The sequence below is a fragment of the Rhincodon typus genome, chromosome 20 (genome assembly GCF_021869965.1).
Source record: "Rhincodon typus isolate 14 chromosome 20, sRhiTyp1.1, whole genome shotgun sequence".
NCBI lineage: Eukaryota > Metazoa > Chordata > Chondrichthyes > Orectolobiformes > Rhincodontidae > Rhincodon > Rhincodon typus.
The window spans coordinates 41,474,679-41,496,398 of NC_063351.1; the positions used below are offsets into that span (position 1 = coordinate 41,474,679).

At 40.1% G+C, this 21,720-nt stretch overlaps 1 protein-coding gene across 2 annotated transcripts in view; it reads left to right on the forward strand.

Moving 5' to 3' along the window:
* prom2 (prominin 2) overlaps positions 1–21,720 on the forward strand; it is a 78,663-nt gene that overhangs the window by 25,677 nt on the left and 31,266 nt on the right. For both annotated transcript variants that reach the window (XM_048608768.1, XM_020530288.2), the window contains 7 exons: positions 1,717–1,780; positions 8,765–8,854; positions 9,627–9,823; positions 11,023–11,097; positions 14,649–14,712; positions 17,560–17,719; positions 18,394–18,546. In XM_048608768.1, coding sequence (XP_048464725.1) covers positions 1,717–1,780; positions 8,765–8,854; positions 9,627–9,823; positions 11,023–11,097; positions 14,649–14,712; positions 17,560–17,719; positions 18,394–18,546 — 803 coding nt within the window. The remainder of the gene's footprint in view (positions 1–1,716; positions 1,781–8,764; positions 8,855–9,626; positions 9,824–11,022; positions 11,098–14,648; positions 14,713–17,559; positions 17,720–18,393; positions 18,547–21,720) is intronic.

The window sequence follows — 21,720 nt, forward strand, 5'->3', positions numbered from 1 at the left end:
CAGGCTTGCATTCTCTGGGTGAAGAAATTCTTCCTCATAATTGTCCTAAAAGGTCTATTATCCTTAGACTATGACTGCTGGTACTGGGCATCCTGGACATCCTTCCTGCATTTACCCTGTCTAATTCTGTTAGAATTTTATAGGTTTCTATGAGATCCTCTAAATTCTCTGGTTACAAACCCTCCTACTAGCAGAAATAATTTCTCCTTATTTACTTTTTCAAATCCCTTCATAATTTTGAACATTGGTAAAATTCTATTGAACCACCTCTGTTCTAACGAGAACAATTCCAGCCTCTATTCCCCAGTTTCTCCAAGTAAACGAAGTCTCTCATTCCTTGAATGAACATTTGCAGGTATGTTTCTCTGGTAAGGCTTTGTCATTGGCTGAGGTGGATAAGCCAAGAGACCACTCAGATTTTGTAAATGTTTCCTGGAGTCATACCCAGTCTGTACTGGATGAGTTGATCATACATAGAGTGATGTAGGGAAGGTGACATTTAGCTTCAGATTAGGAAGGAGAAAAATGAATAGGTTTTCATTCCTGCATATGGCTCAAAAACACGAGCTGGAAATGTAAGTGAAAGAATGAATTGGCTTTCATGGTATCCACAGTTGAACAGCTTTCCAAAACTTGCTCTCTAAGATTAGCCAATTGGGGAATACATAGGAGGCTGAATAATGTGAGCACGTTTGGGTATTTATCTATCATGGTTTCCATGAGAGAAAAAAACCGGGTTTTTATTTAATTAAATATTTGAAAGCAAACTGTATTCATGCAACTTTGTGAGAAATGCATCAGATGAGTTCTCTGACATGAGAAGTTCCACTGATTTTAACATTTAGGAACATGAGGGTGGAATGGGGGATTGAAGGGACATAGAATCAGGGGAACCCATGTATTTAAGATACAACTGTTAGAGGGTAAATACTAATATAGGGTTGTGGAGTCAAATGTTCTGTTTCTCTTTTGAAGTTTTTGCTTAATTTGAAAAAGTAATTTGCTGCATAAACTACATAAACTTACATTCATGCAAGATTATGCTGCAAATGGCTTAACCAACTCCAAATCACATTCTCCAATCAACCTCTGTGCTTACTGAATTGTTCCCCATCTAATTGTGCCTTAATTTTGAAATATTCATCCTTGTGTTCCAATCCTCCACTTCATCACTCCATGTCAACTCTCTAATTTGCTCCAACCTTGCAATCCACTGGGATCTCTGAGATCCTCTGATTCCGATATCGTATATGCCCCCAATCTTTATTGCTCCATCATTGGTGGCTGTGCCTTCAAGTACCTGGACCCTGAATTCCCTCTTTAAATCTTTCTGCCTCTTCCTCCTCTTCTAAGACTCTTCTTAAAACCTGTCTTTTTGACCAAGCTTTTGGGCACTTGTTCTAGTATCTTCCTTACGTGGCTCGCTGCAAAGCTTAATGTCAAAAATATTTTTATTGATGTTGCTGTTGTGAAATACTTTGGGAGATTTTATGATTTTTATTGCGCTGTATAAATATTGTTACTAAAAATGTCTCAGGAGTTGGTTCATATTTTATATACATGTTGGAGACTTGTGTGTGATTTTGAGGTCATATCCGTAAGCCTGGACACTTGGTTGATAATGTCTTCAAGAACTGGTGTTCTTGTATGATGAGACTTTCACGGGTAACTTATGTATTAAAATTTTAACATTTCTTTAAAATATTTTTTCTTCAGCAAATTACAACCATTACTGATGCCAGTGCAATACCAGTAGCTAGTGTCTCAGCTAACCTGGACAGTAAGTGACCATTTATTATTAACTGATTTAACATGAACATGTTGAGTGCATAATTCCAGCCAATTTAGAGCATTGTTATCTGCAAGACACAATGTGTACCACCTTCTAGATAGTCAGGCCAATAGCCATCACAGAATCACAGTATTGTTCTTGGCGCAGAAGGCCATTTGTCCCATCATGCCTGCACTAGTTCTATTGTCTAGTGCCAAATGCCTGCCTTTTTCCCATATCCCTGCATACCATTTCCATCCAACTAATCATCCAACACCCTCTTGAAAGACTTGATGGAGCCTGTCTCCACCACATTTCCAGGCAGTGCATTCCACGCACTAACTACCCACTCTGTGAAAACGTTTTCTCTCACATCACCCTTTCGCACATCACTTTAAAGCTATGCCCTCTCGTTCTTTGTTTCTTTTACAAGCCATGATTCAATGAAATGGTTTGTATTTGAATGCAAGACCTTTGTCATCCAAAGGTGAAGATTTCAGACACACTGATCCTGTCCAGTTTGAAAACCTTCAACCTGACTAGTAAACACTGCAAAGCTAAGTTATAATGTAGGAGTTTCTGGGAGGAGAAAAGGGACACAATAAGAACAGGTTTAACTCTTTGGTGCTGAGGTATAAAGAATCGTCTGGATGAGAAAATGTTCAGAGCTGTTAGAGGCCACAGAAGAATGGTGAAGAAGAGGAGATGGTAAAAATGGATTGTGCCTAAGGAAAAGGTACATGGAAAGGAAAGGAAATTAGATCAGATGCAGCCAACCAATGAAGAAACAATTCAGAACTCAGTAATTAGAAGTTGACATACCACATAGTCAAATTACATCTGTTCAATCATATTTCTCTCTCCTCATTTAAGATATTTCTTAAAATCTACATCTTAGACTAAGAGTTTGGTTACCTGTCCTAACATCACCTTATGTGGCTTAGTGACAAATTTTGTCTGATGTATACTTCCTTCCATGCTGATTACTCCCTGCTGTTTGATTTTGTAGCCATTTTTGCATCTGCCACATATTTGTCCACTTCCATAACTTGTCGAAGGGAGGAAATTACAGAACTCAGGCAGTTGAAGCATGGCTGCCATTGGTGGAGCAATGAAAACTGAGGGTGTGGAAGAGACCAGAATCAGCTGAAAATAGAGATCTCAGCAAGTTGCAGGAAGATTTCATGGATAGGGAGAAATGAGGGGCAGAGGGATTTGGAAACAAGGATGAGAATTTCAAAATCCTGGCAATACTGATTTGGAAGCCAAGGTGTGTCAGTGAGATTGAGGTGGTGGTGAGAGAAACGCAGATTCTAGACATCCTGGTAGATTAACTAATGTTCATTCGATCGGCAGGCAGGGACAGCAGTGTGTGACTGCGAGTGAGGCAGGTAGAGGGACTCTGCAGACAGGAACACAAGAGCCTCAGCACTTGACACTGTCCCACAGGTATGAGGCACTTGCTCCCTGCGTGGATGAGGAACAGGGCTGCAGGAAGGATGAGTCAACTGACCATGGCACTATGGTCCAGGAGGCCATTCAAGAGGGGGGAGCAAAAAGACAGATTGTAGTTGTAGGGGATTCCATCATCAGGGGGATAGACAGTATCCTTTGCGAGCAGGATAGAAAATCCCGCATGGTGTGTTCCCTGCCTGGTGCCAGGGTGTGAGACATCTCTGACCGGCTTGAAAGGATACTAGTGAGGGAGGGGGAAGATCCAGTTGTTGTGGTCCACGTAGGTACCAACAACATAGGCAGGACTAGGAAAAAAGGCCTGTTTCGGGATTATGAAAAGCTAGGAATAAAATTAAAAAACAGGTCTTCAAGGGTCATAATCTCTGGATTGCTGCCCAAGCCATGTGCAAATTGGTATAGGGAGGTGAGGATCAGGGAAGTAAACAGGGGCTAAAAGAGTGATGTGGGAAAGAGGGTTTCCTTTTCATGGGGCACTGGCATCAGTTCTGGGATGGGAGGGATCTATACCGCTGGGATGGACTCCACCTGAACAGGGCCGGGTCCAGTGTTCTGGTGAAAAGGGTAAATATGGTGGTTAATAGGACTTTAAACTAGCAAGTAGGGGGGAAGGGAGAAGTGAGCGTAGAGGGACAATAACAATTAATGTAAGGCAAAGCAGCAGGTTAGCAGATGACGAGGAAGCTTCAACTCCATTGAAAATTAAGAAATAAGTTAAAGGGAAGGAGAACTCAAGAGCTGTTAGTAATGGAGGTAATAGGGCCCAAAAAGAAGGTGCAAAAACTGGCATAAGGGCACTTTATCTGAATGCTCGGAGCATTCAAAACAAGGTGGATGAGTTGATGGTGCAAATCATGGCAAATGGGTATGATTTAGTGGCCATTACAGAGACGTGGTTACAGGATGGTCATGACTGGGAGTTAAATATCCAGGGGTATCAAACTGTTCGAAAGGACAGACAGGAAGGTAAGAGAGGTGGTGTTGCTCTGATTTTTAAGAATGATATCAGGGCGGTAGTGAGAGATGATATAGGTTCTACTGAACAAAACGTTGAATCCATTTGGGTGGAAATTAGGAATAGCAGGGAGAAGAAGTCACTAATAGGTGTGGTCTATAGGTCAGCAAATAATGACATCGTGGTGGGGTGGGCAATAAACATAGAAATGGCTAATGCATGTAAAAATGGTACAGCAATTATCATGGGGGATTTTAATCTACATATCGATTGGTCAAACCAAGTCGGTCATAGCAGCCTTGAAGAGGGGTTCATAGAATGCATCCGCGATAATTTCCTTGAACAATATGTAATGGAACCTACGAGAGAGCAAGCTATCCTAGATCTAGTCCTGTGTAATGAGACAGGAATAATTAATGATCTCACAGTTAGGGATCCTCTCGGAAGGAACGATCACAGTATGGTCGAATTTAAAATACAAATAGAGTGTGATAAGGTTAAATCCAGTACCTATGTCCTGTGCTTAAACAAAGGAGACTATGAAGGAATGAGGGAGGAGTTAGCTAAGGTAGAATGGGAGCAAAAACTTTATGGTGGGTCAATTGAGGAACAGTGGAGGATTTTCAAAACGATTTTTCACAGTGCTCAGCAGAAGTATATTCCCATGATAAGGAAGAACTGTAGGAAAAGAGAGGGCCAGCCATGGATGTCTCAGGAAATAAAGGAAAGTATCAGATTGAAAAAAAAACACATACAAAAAAGCAACGAGTAGTGGGAAACTAGTAGACTGGGAAATCTTTAAAGGCCAACAGAAAGCCACAAAAAAAGTTACAAAGAAAAGTAAGATGGATTATGAAAGTAAACTAGCTCAGAATATAAAAACAGGCAGCAAAAGTTTCTATAAATATGTAAATTGTAAAAGAGTGGCAAAGGTAAACATTGGTCCTTTAGAGGATGAGAAGGCCAATTTAATAACTGGGAATGAGGAAATAGCCGAGACATTAAACAGTTATTTCGTGTCGGTCTTCACTGTGGAAGACACATATAACATGCCGAAAACTGATGGCAAGAAGGTTATAGCAGGTGAGGACATAGAAACTATCATTATCACTAAGGAGGCAGTGCTGGGCAAGCTAATGGGGCTAAAGGTAGACAAGTCTCCTGGCCCTGATGAAATGCATCCCAGGGTACTAAAAGAGGTGATGGGGGAAATAGCAAATGCACTAGTAATTATTTACCAAAGTTCACTGGACTCTGGGGTGGTTCCCATAGTTTGGAAAACAGCCAATGTGACGCCACTGTTTAAAAAAGGAAGTAGACAAAAAGCAGGTAACTATAGGCCAGTTAGCTTAACTTCGGTTGTGGGGAAAATGCTTGAATCTATCAAGGAAGAAATAGCAAGACATCTGGATATAAATTGTCCCATTGGGAACACCCAGCATGGGTTCATGAAGGGTAGGTCATGTTTAACTAATTTGGTGGAATTCTTTGAGGACATTACTTGCATGGTGGACAATGGGGAACCTGTGGATGTGCTGTATCTAGATTTCCAGAAGGCATTTGACAAGGTGCCACACCAAAGGCTGCTACATAAGATAAAGTTGCACGGTATTACAGGTAATGTATTGGCATGGATAGAGGATTGGTTGACCAATAAAAAGCAAAGAGTAGGGGTAAATGGGTGTTTTTCTGGTTGGCGGTCAGTGGCTAGGGGTGTGCCTCAGGGATCAGTGTTGGGACCGCAATTGTTTACAATTTACATAGATGATTTGGAGTTGGGGACTAAGTGTGGTGTGTCAAAATTTGCAGATGACACTAAGACGAGTGGTAGAGCAAAGTGTGCAGAAGACACTGAAAGTCTGCAGAGAGATATAGATAGTCTAAGTGAGTGGGCAAAGGTCTGGCAGATGGAGTACAATGTTGATAAGTGAGAGGTCATCCATTTTGGTAGGAATAACAGGAAAATGGACGATGTTTTAAATGGTAAAAAATTGCAGCACGCTGCTGTGCAAAGGGACTTGGGTATCCTTGTGCAAGAATCGCTAAAAGTAGGATTGCAGGTGCAGCAGGTGATTAAAAAGGCAAATGGAATTTTGTCTACCATTGCTAGAGGGATGGAGTTTAAAAACAGGGAGGCTATGCTGCAGCTGTATAGGGTCCTGGTGAGGCCACACCTGGGGTACTGTGTGCAGTTTTGGTCTCCTCACTTGAGAAGAGATATACTAGCACTGGAGGGGGTACCGAGGAGATTCACTTGGTTGATTCCAGAGTTGAGAGGGTTGGATTATGAGGACAGACTAAATAGACTGGGATTATACTCATTGGAATTCAGAAGAATGAGGGGAGATCTTATAGAAACATATAAGGTTATGAAGGGAATAGATAAGGTGGAGGCAGGGAGGTTGTTTCCGCTAGCAGGTGAAACTAGACCAGAGGGCATTGCCTCAAAATAAAGGGAAGCAGATGTAGGACTGAGGTCAGGAGGAACTTCTTCACCCAAAGGGTTGTGAATCTGTGGAATTCCCTGCCCATTGAAGCATTTGAAGCTACCTTGCTGAATGTTTTTAAGGCGAGGCTAGATAAATTTTTGAACAGGAAAGGAATTAAGGGTTATGGCGAGTGGACGGGTAAGTGGAGCTGAGTCTCAAAAAGATCAGCCATGATCTTATTAAATGGCGGAGCAGTCTCGAGGGGCCAGATGGCCTACTCCTGCTCCTAGTTCTTATGTTCTTATGTTCTTAAGCAAGTAAGGCAGATTCCTTGCATTACAACTTGATGTTAACACCTTGGGAAGATTCTACTTTGTAACACACTCTTCCTTTGGCTGTTTAATGGTGATTGGGTAGAATGCGAATTTTCTGGAGCAGAGGGAAGGAAATGAATTGTCATGAATGTCTAGAATAGCATTGGGAACCAGAAAACTTTTCTGATGTTTAGGTATATTGGTGATATCTCAGCAGTGTATGTCCTGCATCCATCATGATAGTGGGATTGAGAAAGGCTGGAAGCAGATTTCCTATCCGATTCTCTGAGCAATAAATAACTCAACGTTCCAATATCAACTTTTTAAAATCTTTCGTGTTTATTTTTACATGTACCTGTCTCCTGACCCCCATTAACATCCTTCTATCATGAAGTAACCCTACCCCCAGTAGTAAAGAAACACAATTGTAAATAGATTATTTGTTTTTTCTCTATTCTTCATGGAAAGTAGGAAATCTCTGTTAATGGCCCATGCCTAACCTTGAACTGAATGGTTTGCTAGGCCATTTCAGGGTCAGTGAAGATTCAGTTGCTGTAACCATAAGACCATAAGATCATAAGATATAGAGGCAGAGGTAGGCGTATTGAATCTGCTGCATCATGGCTGATGTGATAATCCCCAACTCCACTTTCCTGCCTTATCCCCATAATCTTTGATTCCCGTACTGATTAGAAATCTGCCAATCTTAGCATTGAATATTCTTACTGACACAGCTTGACAGCTCTCTGTGGAAAGAATTTCATAGATCAACACCCTCAGAAACAGCTCCCCCCATCTCTGCCTTAAATGTGAAACCATTTATTCTGAGATGATGCCACATGGGGAAACAATCTTCCTGCATCTACCTTGTCAAGCCCCCTAGGAATCTTATATGCTTCAATAAGGTGTTTCCTCATATTCTTCAAAGCTTCAATGAGGCCCAACCCTCTCTTCATAAGAAAACTCCCCCATATCCAGGATGAACCTAATGAACCTGCAACTGTTCTCCTGTTGACCTTTTGGTTGAGGAACGATGCTGAACTCAAGTCTTCTAGATTAACCCTATCAGAGGGAGTTGCTTACTGCAGACCTGCTGTTAACCAGGTGGTAACTAGAAGAACACTTAAACAGATACGACCAACATAAAAATTTCCCTCTTCCAATCGGCGATAAACGGAAGGGTACCAGAGGACCACCCTTGTTGCCCATCAAAAAAAAATTAGAGATCAAGATGGCTTTATTCACAAGAAGGATACATGTTCTTGGGACAAAACTTATACTGAAACTTTGAGTCCATTCTGGTTACAGTAACAAACACCCATTGCGGCATCCGTAAATTAACAGTTAATTGTGAAGTGGCAACAGACAATTTGCATACCTGCTTCAAAGGTGACCTGCCAGATTTTTTTTATTTTGTACAGCATCAAATATCTACATGGTTTATACCCCATTAGTTAAATCTATTTATAGATGCAATGCTCATGAGTCATACAGTCCTAGTGTTAATGATATATAAAATTCAAATAACTGTGGGTCGGCAGTTAAACGTAGGCCAGATAAGATAAGAATGTAAAGGACGTTAGTCAACCAGATGGGTTTTACTGATAATTGATGACATCTTCATGGTCACCATTTACACTCTACACTTATTAACTGAACTTAAATTCCACCAGAGCACTAGTCTAGGCCTCTGGATTACTAGTCCAGGGACATTATTGCCATACCACCTTCTCTTCCTAGAATGCAACTTCCTGTGGGTTTGCAGGGTGCAGGTTATTACCTTCGTATAATCATTATTTCCAATTATTCTTATCATTTTCAGATATAGATTCAAGTCTTGGTGAAACAGTCATGAAGAAGCTGGGTGAAACCATATACCCTTCATTGAATTCAGCATCTCAGTTAGCACAAGGTAATGACCACAAATCTGAGCACATTGATGAAGGAAACATGGTAACTATCTCATTTACTGAAGCATTATTGATGGAATTGATGGAATAAGGTTTATCTAACTATCATATTCTGAAGGATTTTTTAAGAAATCCTCTACTCTTTATACTTAAAAAATAACCTGCTCTATCAGTGATTGTTCAAAAAATCTTGGCTGAACTAATTTATTTGGTAGGCCGGTTGGTGGAGTATCTGTACAAGCTGTTTCAATCGAGGTCTTTGTTGACATTTCTCAAAGGCCTATTATTATGTCATTATGATTGCTTGGCTGAGTTTCAAAAGCTACAGTTGTCTTAACTGTTCATGGTTTGACGGGCAGACTGCAAAGGCTATTAAAGGATCAACTGTCTTCTGAACAGAAGTGTGTTTATTTTTATAAGAGACTGACTATCTAAGACAATTTAAAAGTTTGATGTTTTCATGAATGATCGTTTTTTTTTCACTATCAAGTGTGCATATTCAGAGCTATATTAGATTTTTCAAAGTTCTCTTTTCGTCTCCGCACAGTTCTGGTGTATGACAATGAAGTAGGGAATAAACTTGTATGGAGCATAACACTAGCATCGACCAGTTGAGCCAAAAATCTGTTTCGATGCTTTGTAAGACAACATAAAAAGGATGAAAATGAACAAGGAAATGTGTTTATGATACAGAAGGGATGGTTTCAAATTTCAAAGTTTATTAGAATTCTGACTGAATCATGTTGGCCATGTTCTGATTGCTTTTATTCGCAGTTATCACTGAGATGAATGAAAGACTGGTGCTTATAAATTCGACAGCAGCAACACTGCTACATCGACAGGAGGTTCTCCAGAAGAATTTGACTGTCATCCGACAAAACATCAACAGAACACTCAATACGTGTGGTTTACAATGTGTCAGCATCCAGGACATTGTGAAGCATCTTGAGTTTGTTGCCAACTTTACAATGGTACAAAAATTGCTGGTCACCGGTCTTTATTTTTTGTTACCTCTTCCAGCCTTAGAATTGCTCAGGACACAATAGAATCACTACTGCTCTGAAAAAGGACATTCAACTTATCATGATGTACTGGCCCTCCTAAGGAGTAATTCATGTACTGGCCCTTCCCCACAACCCTCCTCTTCAAATATCTGCCTTCCTCCAATTCTGGCCTCAAATGAATCCCAAATACTCATTGTTGCATCATTGTCCAATGTGCCTATAGCTCCCTGAATTCTAATCTCTGAAATTTTTCTTCTGAAGCCTCTCTTTTCTCCTTTAAGATTCTCCTTAAAATTTTAATTTGGAGTTCACCTTTCTCCGTTTATAAAATCAAAGACAAAATGGTACCACATTGGAGAGAATCATTTCCTTTTACTCACAGTGTGCTCTTTAGGAGTAGATAATGAAATACATACAAACCATATTGCACAGGATGAATCTCTCCCTTTTATCCACTATATGCATTGTACATATAAAGGTAAAGTAACTTAAAGTTACCATACTTCCAGAGGACCATAGGACTGCTCTCTCATTAGAGAGAGGCAACTGATATGGTTTACCCTGAGAGGCAAGATTGAGAAGGTGGGAAATTCATGTACATGGGCTGACATTTAAACACATATAAATATCCACTTGCTACAATGACAAGGAGAATCACCTCCTTGATCTGTGGATTATCTGTTCCTGAAGACGCAGATCAGAAACACTGAGATTGGAAAGAGAACAATGCAGCAATGCAATTCAGTCTGAAGATGACTCTATTCTGTAAAGTCACTTCAAAGAACTGAGGAGTAGTCAGAATGGGCTTGGGCCATTTTCAGGTAACTCCCTCAATTGCATCCACATTGTTTGCCACTTTATCCCAAAGTTTAAGGCCCCATTTCTCCAACTGGTCCATGTCAGCCAACTGCAACTTCCACTACAGTGACTGCATCCCCTCGAGGAATACATAAGAGTCAATGTTACTATGAAATGGGGATTGGTGCATGTGGAGTATGGTGAATGACAAGCTCCTAGTACCAAAGCCCAGAGTCACTGTACGACAAGCAAGATTGGATTCCTAGCCAGGCTTCACTGCCTGGGTGGTATTGTGATCTCATCTTGCCACTGAAGTATAATACAACTTGTAAATTCTGATGTTCAAATCACTTCTGTTTTATTAACAGATTCCTAATATGGACAAGGAGATAAATGCCATGAGGCGAATTGTGGCCACCAACTTTTATTCCATTGTACAAAAGGTAAGATAGTTATAACCTGAAAAATCATCAATCCATCCAGCCTCATAATATTGACTATTTTCCAGATTTTGAAGGTTATGAACCAAGTCAGCCAAAGTGGCCCCTTGGCAGGCTATTCCTGACTGGGAAGTACTGAAATCCCAGGAGTATAAGCTAAAGATGAGGAAGTTAGGAATGGAACAAAGTTAAAGGACATTTTTTTTCACACTGCCAAGATCAGAATGCTAATTATTTATCTTTAAAATCTATATACTCTTCATTAAATTTTATTATCAATGGGGCAGACTGGATTGTCATTATGTCTCCTGCTGATCACATGACACTAGTTGACCACAATCAGCAGTAATCAGGGGGAGGTGATAGCCTAGTGGTATTATCACTGGACTATTAATGCAGAGACCTACATAATGTTTTGGTTTGAATCCTGCCATGGCAGATGGTGGAATTTGAATTCAATAAATATCTGGAAAAAAGAGTCTAATGATGACCGTAAATCCATTGCCGATTGTTGGGAAAAACCCATCTGGTTCACTAATGTTCTTTAGGGAAGGAAACTGCCATCCTTACCTGGTCTGGCCTACATGTGACTCCAGACACACAGTAATGTGGTTGACTCTTAACTGCCTTCTGGGCAATTAGGGATGGGCAATAAATGCTGCCCAGCCAGCGACGCCCTCATCCCGTGAATGAATAAAACAAAAGGGACAAAACAAGATGGCACTGATGTCCTCTGCAGCTGTCTCCAAAAATTCTCAACGGTTTTTGACTAGCTGTAACAAAGTAATCTCACTAACTAAAATGACAAAAACTGTTGGATTGTTTTAATTACATTTAATTATATAGATTTTTGATTTCTCTCCTTAATCTGGTTTTTACCACAGAGACTAAAAACAACAATATCAGCTCCTGGCGAAGCTAAAAGCCTAACTCTAGTCCCAACCTTCCTTGAAGTCTGATTTTGGGAAATAATGTGATATTTCACCTGAAAAGTGAAATAGTTCCTAGCAGTCGAAAGTTATATGGCTCTTTCAACGCAATCACCTTCATTCAAACTTACAGGAAAAAGAATTCTCTCAGACCAGCCAACTGCAAAACATCATTAAGACATTGACTCACTGGACTCTAAATCAAGAAAATTAATATCAACATTTTAAATTATTAAGTTATTCATTATGTATTTTCTTTCCTATCCATTTTTCTTTCTTCCAAGTATGCTTGTGTGCATGAGTGTGTGCTGCAAATCATTCTCTCTCTGGGTTTTGAATGCATCAGTAAACATTACTTTGTTTTTACCTAAAAAAACTTGCAGTGGGTTTTTTACCGAAATAACTTGCAGTGGGTTATTTTCAAATTCACAAGTAGGGTTTGAAGAAAAGGGCCACTGCCTATTACAGATAGGGAAAGTAAATAAGAAACAAATTGTAATCCACCTCTGTTATGGACAGGAGATAGCAATAAAAATTATTTAATTAACACCTTCATCTTTCTGTGACAGAAATTGGGGTGTCATGTCTGTGATAGAGCCCATTGCAAAAGAGCAGGTTTTGACCAAAGTAAAGAAAATCTGACCAGAGTCTAAATTTATGAAGCAAATCTACATGGATATAGAACAAAACCAATTATAATCTGCAAGGTCTAATTTAGTGGCTGGAATTATCTTTAAGATAAATGAATGTACTGCAGCAATACCAGAGCAACATTGTAAATTGTACTACAAACATGACTGTTGAAAAGGAAGAATTGACTGGAAAAGTAGTAGCCTCTCTAAGCCTAGGACGATTGAGATTTGTAGCCGGACACAAAAAAGATTTACTTGAGGTAAAATGACCCAAGCTATTCCAGATACTTTTAAGCATTTTGACCTGAGCCCTTATTCTGGAAGAAGTATCAGAAGAACCAGAACCAAAAACTGATTGGAATCCTGTACCCAGAATACTTATCCATAGCTGCAAAATGCTGGTAGTACTGAAAAGGGGGAGAGTAGAAAGAGGTTCGGTAGGGAGAGTAGGAGAAAGTGAAAGGGAAAAAGAGATACTTTTGGCAGAAAGAGAGAAGAGAGAGAAAGTGAGACAGAGAATTCCTTAAAGGGAGAGAGAAAGGAACAAAATATACATTTTGGGCAAAGAATGTGGGACCTGGAATTAAAAATATGTAGAAGGAAGTGAGAATTACCAACATTACAAGGAACTGCTTGGTAAGTTCCTGAGCACTGAGAACAAGGCAATAAAAATAAAAAGAGTCAAGAAATCACTGGTAGCTTTTAAAAGAAATGAAGGGAATGCAACAGGAATCGATGTAGTGAACAGCTCTTTGTTATTTAAATGGAGAACAAGGTCATTCCTATGAAGCAGAACTTATACTGAAGGAGCTACCTGACATAGTGCCATCACGTAGAGAGGTCTGAAATCATTTTTTCTTTAAAGCTATATTCCCTTACTTAAATTTTCTCAAAATGGACATTTTGTGGGACCAATGACGTCACTGTCTCAATTAGATAATGCCAGTTGACCACAATTTGTGGATAGTACTGATCAGCAGTTTCCAGGGGATAAAGGATTGCATCATTTTCCTGGAATGTCACACTCCTTGCATTGTGTAGACATTCCAGTCAAAGTAACATAAAGCACCACAAATGAGATGCCTGAGCCAGCCAGTTCAGAAAAATGGAAACTATCGAAACAAATTATGCATGAGATGGCACTAATGGCCTCAAGTTTTCTTCTAAAACACATGATTATTTTTGACTAGATGCTTCAATGTCATCTCACTAACCAGAGTGGCCCATCCTGGAGCCCTGTTCATGTGACTGAGACTGTTGGTTTGTTTGAATCATCTTTAATTATACAGATTTTGACTGCTTTCCTAAGTCTGTTGTTTGCGATGGGGCAGAAAAAAGCAAAAGCTGCTCCACGCTCAGCTAAAAGCTTTTCTATAAGTTCAAGCATTCTCAAAGTCTGATTTCAGGAAAGAATTCTATATTGCAGCACCACCGAGTTCAAAGAGAGAAAATAAAAAAAAGAATTTAAAATCCAACTCTGTAAGTTAATTCACCTTGACAATGATAATCCAAAATATGCATCCTGAGGAAACACATTGACGGTATAAATGGGAATAAAGAATAATTATAGCTGAAAAAGGAATGTTAGAACCTGTTCTTTGTTGCATTTCTTTCAATATCTCCTTTTACAGTATTCATTAGAATATAAATTATACCTTGATCCAACATACAAGGAAGGCATTTCTCTGTTGCATGCTATAATAAATGTTCAGGTGACAATTACTTTGAGTAACACTGACTCATGTCTATTATTGTCTCTCATATTGTTAAGAATCCATTATTCTCTACACCTCTCAGTTATAGAAAACATTTGGGCTATAAAACTCGATAACTTTCAGGTACTCATTAACTCTCTATGATTCACTCCTAGTTTCCCAGGACATAATAAAGCAGTATTCAGTCATTATCTATAATTACTCAAACTCTTGTAATCTGCTGTGTAAATTTGACACCTTGTCTCTTTCCTAACCTGTGTTTGTTCCTTTCTACAAAGGGTTATAAAGAGTTTAATGATACACCAGCCTTGCTCATCAACCAGTCAATTAGCATGGTGTCAGGTGAGTGCAGTCCTTGGATCAAATCTTGGTATTGCAGACTGATGTTGATGTGTACAAAATAGAGTGATGTTGTGTCAGTAACATTCAAATTCTACTTCCTCTAATTTCCTACTCTTTACTATTCAAGGGTATTATATTATTATAATTGGGGAATTTGGATTGTTAAAATAGAGGTAGATGGATTTTGGTTTCAGTTCTGCCACTATAACATTTTTAAGAAGTCAGAATGCCATTTGGTACAATGGCCTAAATACATAATTTCCTTGAAAGCATGTGATTCAGTTAAGTGCCTAGAAGGCTATCTGTGCTGCAAGAGGATGAAATGCAGGAAGCTGACGCCCAGGGAGTTCAGAATCAGGGGCTACAGTCTAAGGATATAGGGTAGGCTACTTAGGACTGAGATGAAGAGAAACTGCTTCATTGAGAGAGAGTGGAGCCTGTGAAATACTGTGCCACAGAAAGCAATTGAGGCCAAAACACTGAATGTTTTCAAGAAGGAGATTGATAGTTCTCAGTGCTAAAGCAATCAAAGGATATGGGGCAAAAGCAGGAACAGGGGACTGAGTTGGATGATCAGCCATGATCATATTGAATGGTGAAACAGACTCAAAGGGTTGAATGGCCTGCTCTTGTTCTTATTTTCTATGCTTCTACATATTTTTTAAATACTGCTAAGTTTGCAAAAAAAACAGAGAAAACAGATCATGAGCCATTAGTTTTGGTTTTGCCTTCAGTTCAAAGGAATCAGGACTTCAGTTCAGGTGATCAGTCTCCTTGCAGCAAAAAGGCTTTACCTTTTGAAATCTCCAAGCTGTGATAGTTTGTATAGAATTTTTCAACATGTCAGTATTGAAAAGAGCTTTAGACTATAAAGAGATTCAAACCAGCAAAACTGGAAAGGAGTCATAAAACTATCTTGGCAGTCTAAGAAGGAGCACTGGAAAGAATTAGTTAACTGAGCTATTTAAGATTTGAGATAAGAGTGAAATTCTCTGGGATTGAGTATCTGTAATGGATATTACTGGGGAAAGGGTTGAAATTTTTTTTGTTATTTGTTTTAAGATATTTTGAAATGTTTTGGTTTTTTTGCTTTATTTGTCTTTTTCTTTCACATAATAAACTTTTGTTCCTGTGTTAAAAACAATGCTGGACTTGTGTGACTATGCTCAGTGTCTAATACCATGGTAGTCAACTGCAAAAATTGATCTTGTGAACCATGAAGGCAAGTTTCATTTGTGACCTGAACTGTGCAGTACTATCATCAACTGGGATCATAACAAATGGGCCCCTATGAGGATAGGACTTCATTGAATTTAAGAAGGATTTATAACTCTTTAAAAGAAACAAGTACATGTAGACACTGAACATAAAACCAGGAGTGTTGTTGTAAAGTATATTGCATGAATGTGTTCAGAAATTAAGCACCATTGAAACAGTATAATTATCAGCTGTTGCCTTACAGTTGAATGTTGTAAATTATTCTGGTCACTTTTTGTTTTGCTGGAGTTTTATTGTTATCTTGGATTTTTTTTATAGCTATGCAAGTTTATTCCAACTCTTAGATTTTAGTTAGTTATGAGTTGCAGTATCTTTAGTGGCCACTGCCTTAGCTGATCATAGGTTATTACTTGATTGCAATGGTGATACTGTTGAGCACTGTCCAAATTCTTTTGCAAGTTAAACCGCAAATTACCCATAACATTAATTTTAGGCCAGGAAATGGCTGCATCAGTAGAATGATGTTGATCTGAAATCATACTGATGGGAGCTCATGATTTTGACATGACAAAAAGGAATATAGTCTACTGTTTTAATATTTTTTCAAAAGCTGCAAAACTGGAGAGTACAAAAATGCTGATGATAAAGGCTTCTTAACATTGGTCTTAAAATTTGGAAAATTATTTGCTGTGCCACTGTAATCAACTGAGATGCTAAGCTCCAGAATTATTTTTCTAAACCCCTCTACATCACTCATTTAAAACGCCCTTAATGCATACTGTTTGGCCACCTTACATCACCTTACATGGTTTGTTTTAAATTGCTTGGGGGCTATGGTAGAGGCTATGAAGACACTGGGCAGAGTTTAATGGGACCCTCAGGAGTGGGTTGTGAGGTGGAGATTTGGGGATCACCATAAAGTGGTAAGGGGAATACAGGGGTATAGAATAGTATTGCCTTCCCACCACCATAGAGTTTATCCAGTGTAGGGATGGGAATAGTAGAGGATGGCATTTCAATTCAGAGGTCAATTGATTGGTCAGAGAAGCAACATTTTGATGCCTCTTTCTTACCTCTTCACTTGGCAGCCTTCCTGTGGGCTCAAAATGAATGGGCTTCAGGCCCAGGCCCCCAGTGGCAATGGCGCCACCACAGAAACACCGCATGGCATAAAAGAACCCAAAATCCTCTTCACCAAAATCCACCTGAGTGGACCCAGCAACCCCAGTCCCATGTATCTTGAGAGCAGCATCAGTGCCATTTCTTTGGGATGATTGCAGTCCCAGCTGTGACCACTGCTCCCTGCTGTGCTGATGGGACCAAAGAATTGCTGTTCCTCTAATTGTCCTGGAGTTGGCATATCATCTCTCACCAAAAGTCCCACCAGAGTTTGTTACCTGCATGAAGGCCACAGAAACTGATGAAGGCTTTTTGAAACTATTGGGATGGGATTGCCCCCGGCCTTTCAGCTCGTTGCCAGGGCTATCATCACCCAAACAAAATGTAACCTACTATATGAATGGCCTACATTCCAATAGTTGTTCTGACTAATTTTGTATGCTTGCATTAAATAATTTTAAAAACAACTTTCATAAAAATAAATATTATCATATTTTTACATTTACACAGAAATAAAGAAGAACTTGAAGAATATTGAACACCAGATACAAAATATCACACAGGCGTTTCCATTATTAACCTCACTAAAATCAATCAATAGCACACTAGATCTCGTTGATAGCAAGATAAGTGAATACCGCCCGAAGATCCAGCAAGGCAATGAATACAGGTAAGATGGGGAATGGGGGCAGCACTGTATTACTTGATGAAACTCACAGCTATCAATGTAACGTTCTAACTTAGCTCACATTCCTGAAGAAAGCCATGGTATACCCACATTTCTCACCGTTACACTCTGATATATCCCATGCACTCACTGTTACACTCTGACATATCCCACACCCCTCACTATTATACTCTGACATATCCCACACCCCTCACTGTTACACTCTGACATATCCCACATCTCTCACTGTAACACTCTGTATCCCACATCTCTCTCAATAACACTCTGTTATACCCCTCACACCTCACTGTTACACTCTGATATATCCCACACTCCTCGCTGTAACACTTTGATATACCCAATACCTCTTGTCATCACACTGTAATATACTCTACACCCCTCACCCTAATGCACTGCTATATTCCCCACCCCTCACTGTCACGCTGTGATACACCCCACACCCCTCACTGTCACACTGTGATACACCCCACACCCCTCACTGTCACGCTGTGATACACCCCACACCCCTCACTGTCACGCTGAACAGTGACACTATACCCCTGCCATGCAATGTAACATTCTCTGAATTCCATATCTGAGATTTTATATAGCTGGTCATATTAAAGTACATAAGTTTCCTGAGTTTGTTGGATGACTCTGGTATTCCTGTATTTCAGGTGGATTGTCGGGATTGCGCTGTCCTGTATCATTCTCCTGGTTGTTGTGTGTAATTGTCTGGGGCTTCTACTGGGAACAGCATACCTCAAACCCAATGTGAATCCCATCGAACGGAGCGTATTCTCCAACTGTGGGGGGAATTTCCTCATGGCGTAAGAAGAAAAGCATTTTTTGTATTTATGTTTTAATTTGAGATTGTAAAGTTGTTCTTGAATTTACAGCATTTTTCATACTCGAGCACCTCCAAAGTGCTTCACAGCCACATATAAGCAATCTATACAAATCCAGAAACCAAGCTGTGCACAGTAAAGCTCAACAGGCAGCTCTGTGATATATTGCTATTTAACGTACTTTTTAAACAGACGATTGGTTGAGATATACATATTGGTCAAGTGCTGAAGCAATAGCAACTGTCACTGACCATAAAAATGCAGCCAACAAAGATCTCGCAACCTCTATGGTTTGAATATCTCCTTTTCTGTTGTCAGTTTGAATCTTACTCTAAGTCATGTAACCAAAGAAATGTTACAGCACAGGAGGAGGACGTTTGGTCCATCATATCTCTACCAGCTCTTCAAATGAATATCATTACGTAGTGCTAATCTCCAGCTTGTCTCCCATATCCTTGAACATAATTTCTATTCAATGAACCATGTAATGGTCTCTTCAGTGTCTCAGTTGAACCTGTCTCCATGACACTCGTAGGCAGTGCAATCCACATCCTAATTACTCCTCTGTGAAAAAATTATTTTCTCATATCACACTTGCTCCTTTTGTAAATCACTTCAAGTCCATGCCCTGTCGTTCTTATCCTTTTATAAGCAGGAATAAGGGTATCTCCAGGTGTTTGGCAGCTGTGATGTCAGCAAGCAGCCAATCAAATTGAAGTCTTCACATTGACAGCAAAACAAGAAATTACTGATTTTCCTTCACTTTTAATTTAAAATCTCAGTGAAATAACTGACTATAACTTAAGAAAGAAGATAAAATATTGTTAAACAAACTTTATAAAATTCATTTTGAAAATAAAATACTTAAAAAAAATCAACACCATCTGTGCAGCGAAATAGTTAATGTTTTATATCGAGACTACCCTGCGTCAGAAGCATGGTAATCTTGATCTGAAACGTTGGGCTGTGTTTTCATCCTTGGGTGGGTAGTGGGTGTTAGGAAAATGCCTGTGCTCCTTTCAGGAAAACATCGCTCCAGGAGGTGAGGGTTTGAATTAGAAGGAGAGGCTGGATAAGCTGGGACTTCTTTCACTGGAGCAGAGGCGATTGAGAGATGACCTTGTAAAGGTTTATAAGATAATGAAGGGTATAGATAAGGTGAATGACAAGAGTCTTTTCCTTAGCATGGGGGATTTCAAGACTAGAGGGCGTATTTTTAAGGTGTGAGGGGAAAGATTTAAAAATAAACATGAGGGGCAATTTGTTTTACACAGAGAGTGGTTGTGTGTGGAATGAACCTCCAGAGGAAATGGTGGATGTGGTTGCAGTTACAGCATTTAAAATGCATTTGGACAAGTGCATGAATAGAAAAGGTTTTGAGGGATATGGGCCAAATGCAGGCAGGTGGAACTAGTCTGGTTTGGGTTTATGGTCGGCATGGACTGGTTAGACCAAAGGGTCTGTTTCCATGCTGTATGACTCTGAGTGTGGCTTTCATCGTGGGATTGCAAGCTATAGTTGGACTAGTGGACCCTCTAAAAGTGTGGAAGTAGCCACAAAGGCTGCTGGGTGCTGGGATGGGCTGTTTAAAAGTTTCACTTTGGTGTTGTGGGTATTCATCTCTGTAGTAATAAAATAAATTAGGTCCCGTACCCATCATAGCCCCTCACATTCCCACAAATTCCCTTTGCCCCATACATGCCAATTAATGTCAACCTCTAGGCACCAAAATGGCCTCTTTTAGCCCCTCTTCTAAAGTATAATCCTTCTACCTATCTTGCTAACAATGCCCTTTTACCCTTTTCCATGGCCCCCAATAGCCCTGATGCCAACTTAGTGCTAATTGATGCCAACAATGCCCAAATCACCCTTTGCCATTAGCCCCCCATGCTAACTCACTTATAATCTTCATGGCCAGCTCTCAGAAGCCATGCGCAGAAAAACAAAATAAAGTTTGAAGGAGGAGCAGTGAGAGAAGAAACCTGAGACAGACAGTGAGGTAGCACTGAGAGGAATGTGTGTTTTCACCCCATTTTAAAGTAAATAGTTTTAAGAGCATGGAAAGTAGCTAGCCTATCCTGTGCCAAGTGGGGTGTTGCGGACATCTCGAGTGGCATAGATGATCACGTGTGGGAAATGTCTTCAGCTTCACTTCAGAATGTTGGAACTCATGTGGCAACTGACATCACAGTTGTGCATCTGTGAAAGTGAGAATTACCTGAAAAGCCCATTTAGCAAAGTGGTCACGCACAGATTAGGAGCAGGCAAGCTCAGTGGGCACAAAAGACCATTTGGCAATCTGGAAAGACCAGGCAGTTAGTGCATGAGTTGCCTGAGTCTATCTCACTCACTAATTTTTTTAAACTTGGGTGTATAATAGCTCCGGTTTCCCACTCTGGATCCTGGTGTACATGATGGTTCATCAGGACAATGTAGAGAGAGCAAAGCTTCTGGGGCCACAGCTGGTTCAGCTGCTCAGGTGGTGGGGGAAGAAGAGTGTTACAGCAGCAGTGGTAGATGATTTAATAGACTTGATGGGAGAATAGACAAGCCATTTCTGTGACTCCAGGATGGTATGTTGCCTCCCTGGTGCCAGGACTAAGGGTTTCATAGAGCTACTGCAGGGAGAAGCTGAGGCTGTGATCCATATTGGCATCAAAGGCATCAGTAGAAAGAAGGAGAAGTTGCTGAAAGTAAAATTTAGGGAATAAGAGACTGAAAAGCAGGACTTCTAAAGCAGTAATCTTATTATTGCTCTTAATACAACAGGCTTTCTTTAATACCTCGATAAGTTTAAGGTAATTGTGACTTTAACACCTCGGCTGCAACTTCTGATAACTTATGCCCGGAGCAATTATACACCCAAGTTTAAAAAAATTTGCTCTGCTTCAAGTCCTTCAAGGAAGGCACGGTGGCTCAGTGGTTAGCACTGCTGCCTCACAGCACCAGGGACCCATGTTTGATTCCAGCCTCGGGCGACTGTCTGTGTGGAGTTTGCACATTCTCCCCGCGTCTGCGTGGATTTCCTCCGGGTGCTCCAGTTTCCTCCCACAGTCCAAAGATGTGCAGCTTAGGTGGATTGGCCATGCTAAATTGCCCATAGTGTCCAGGGATATATAGACTATGTGGGTTAGCCATGGTAAATGCCAGATTACA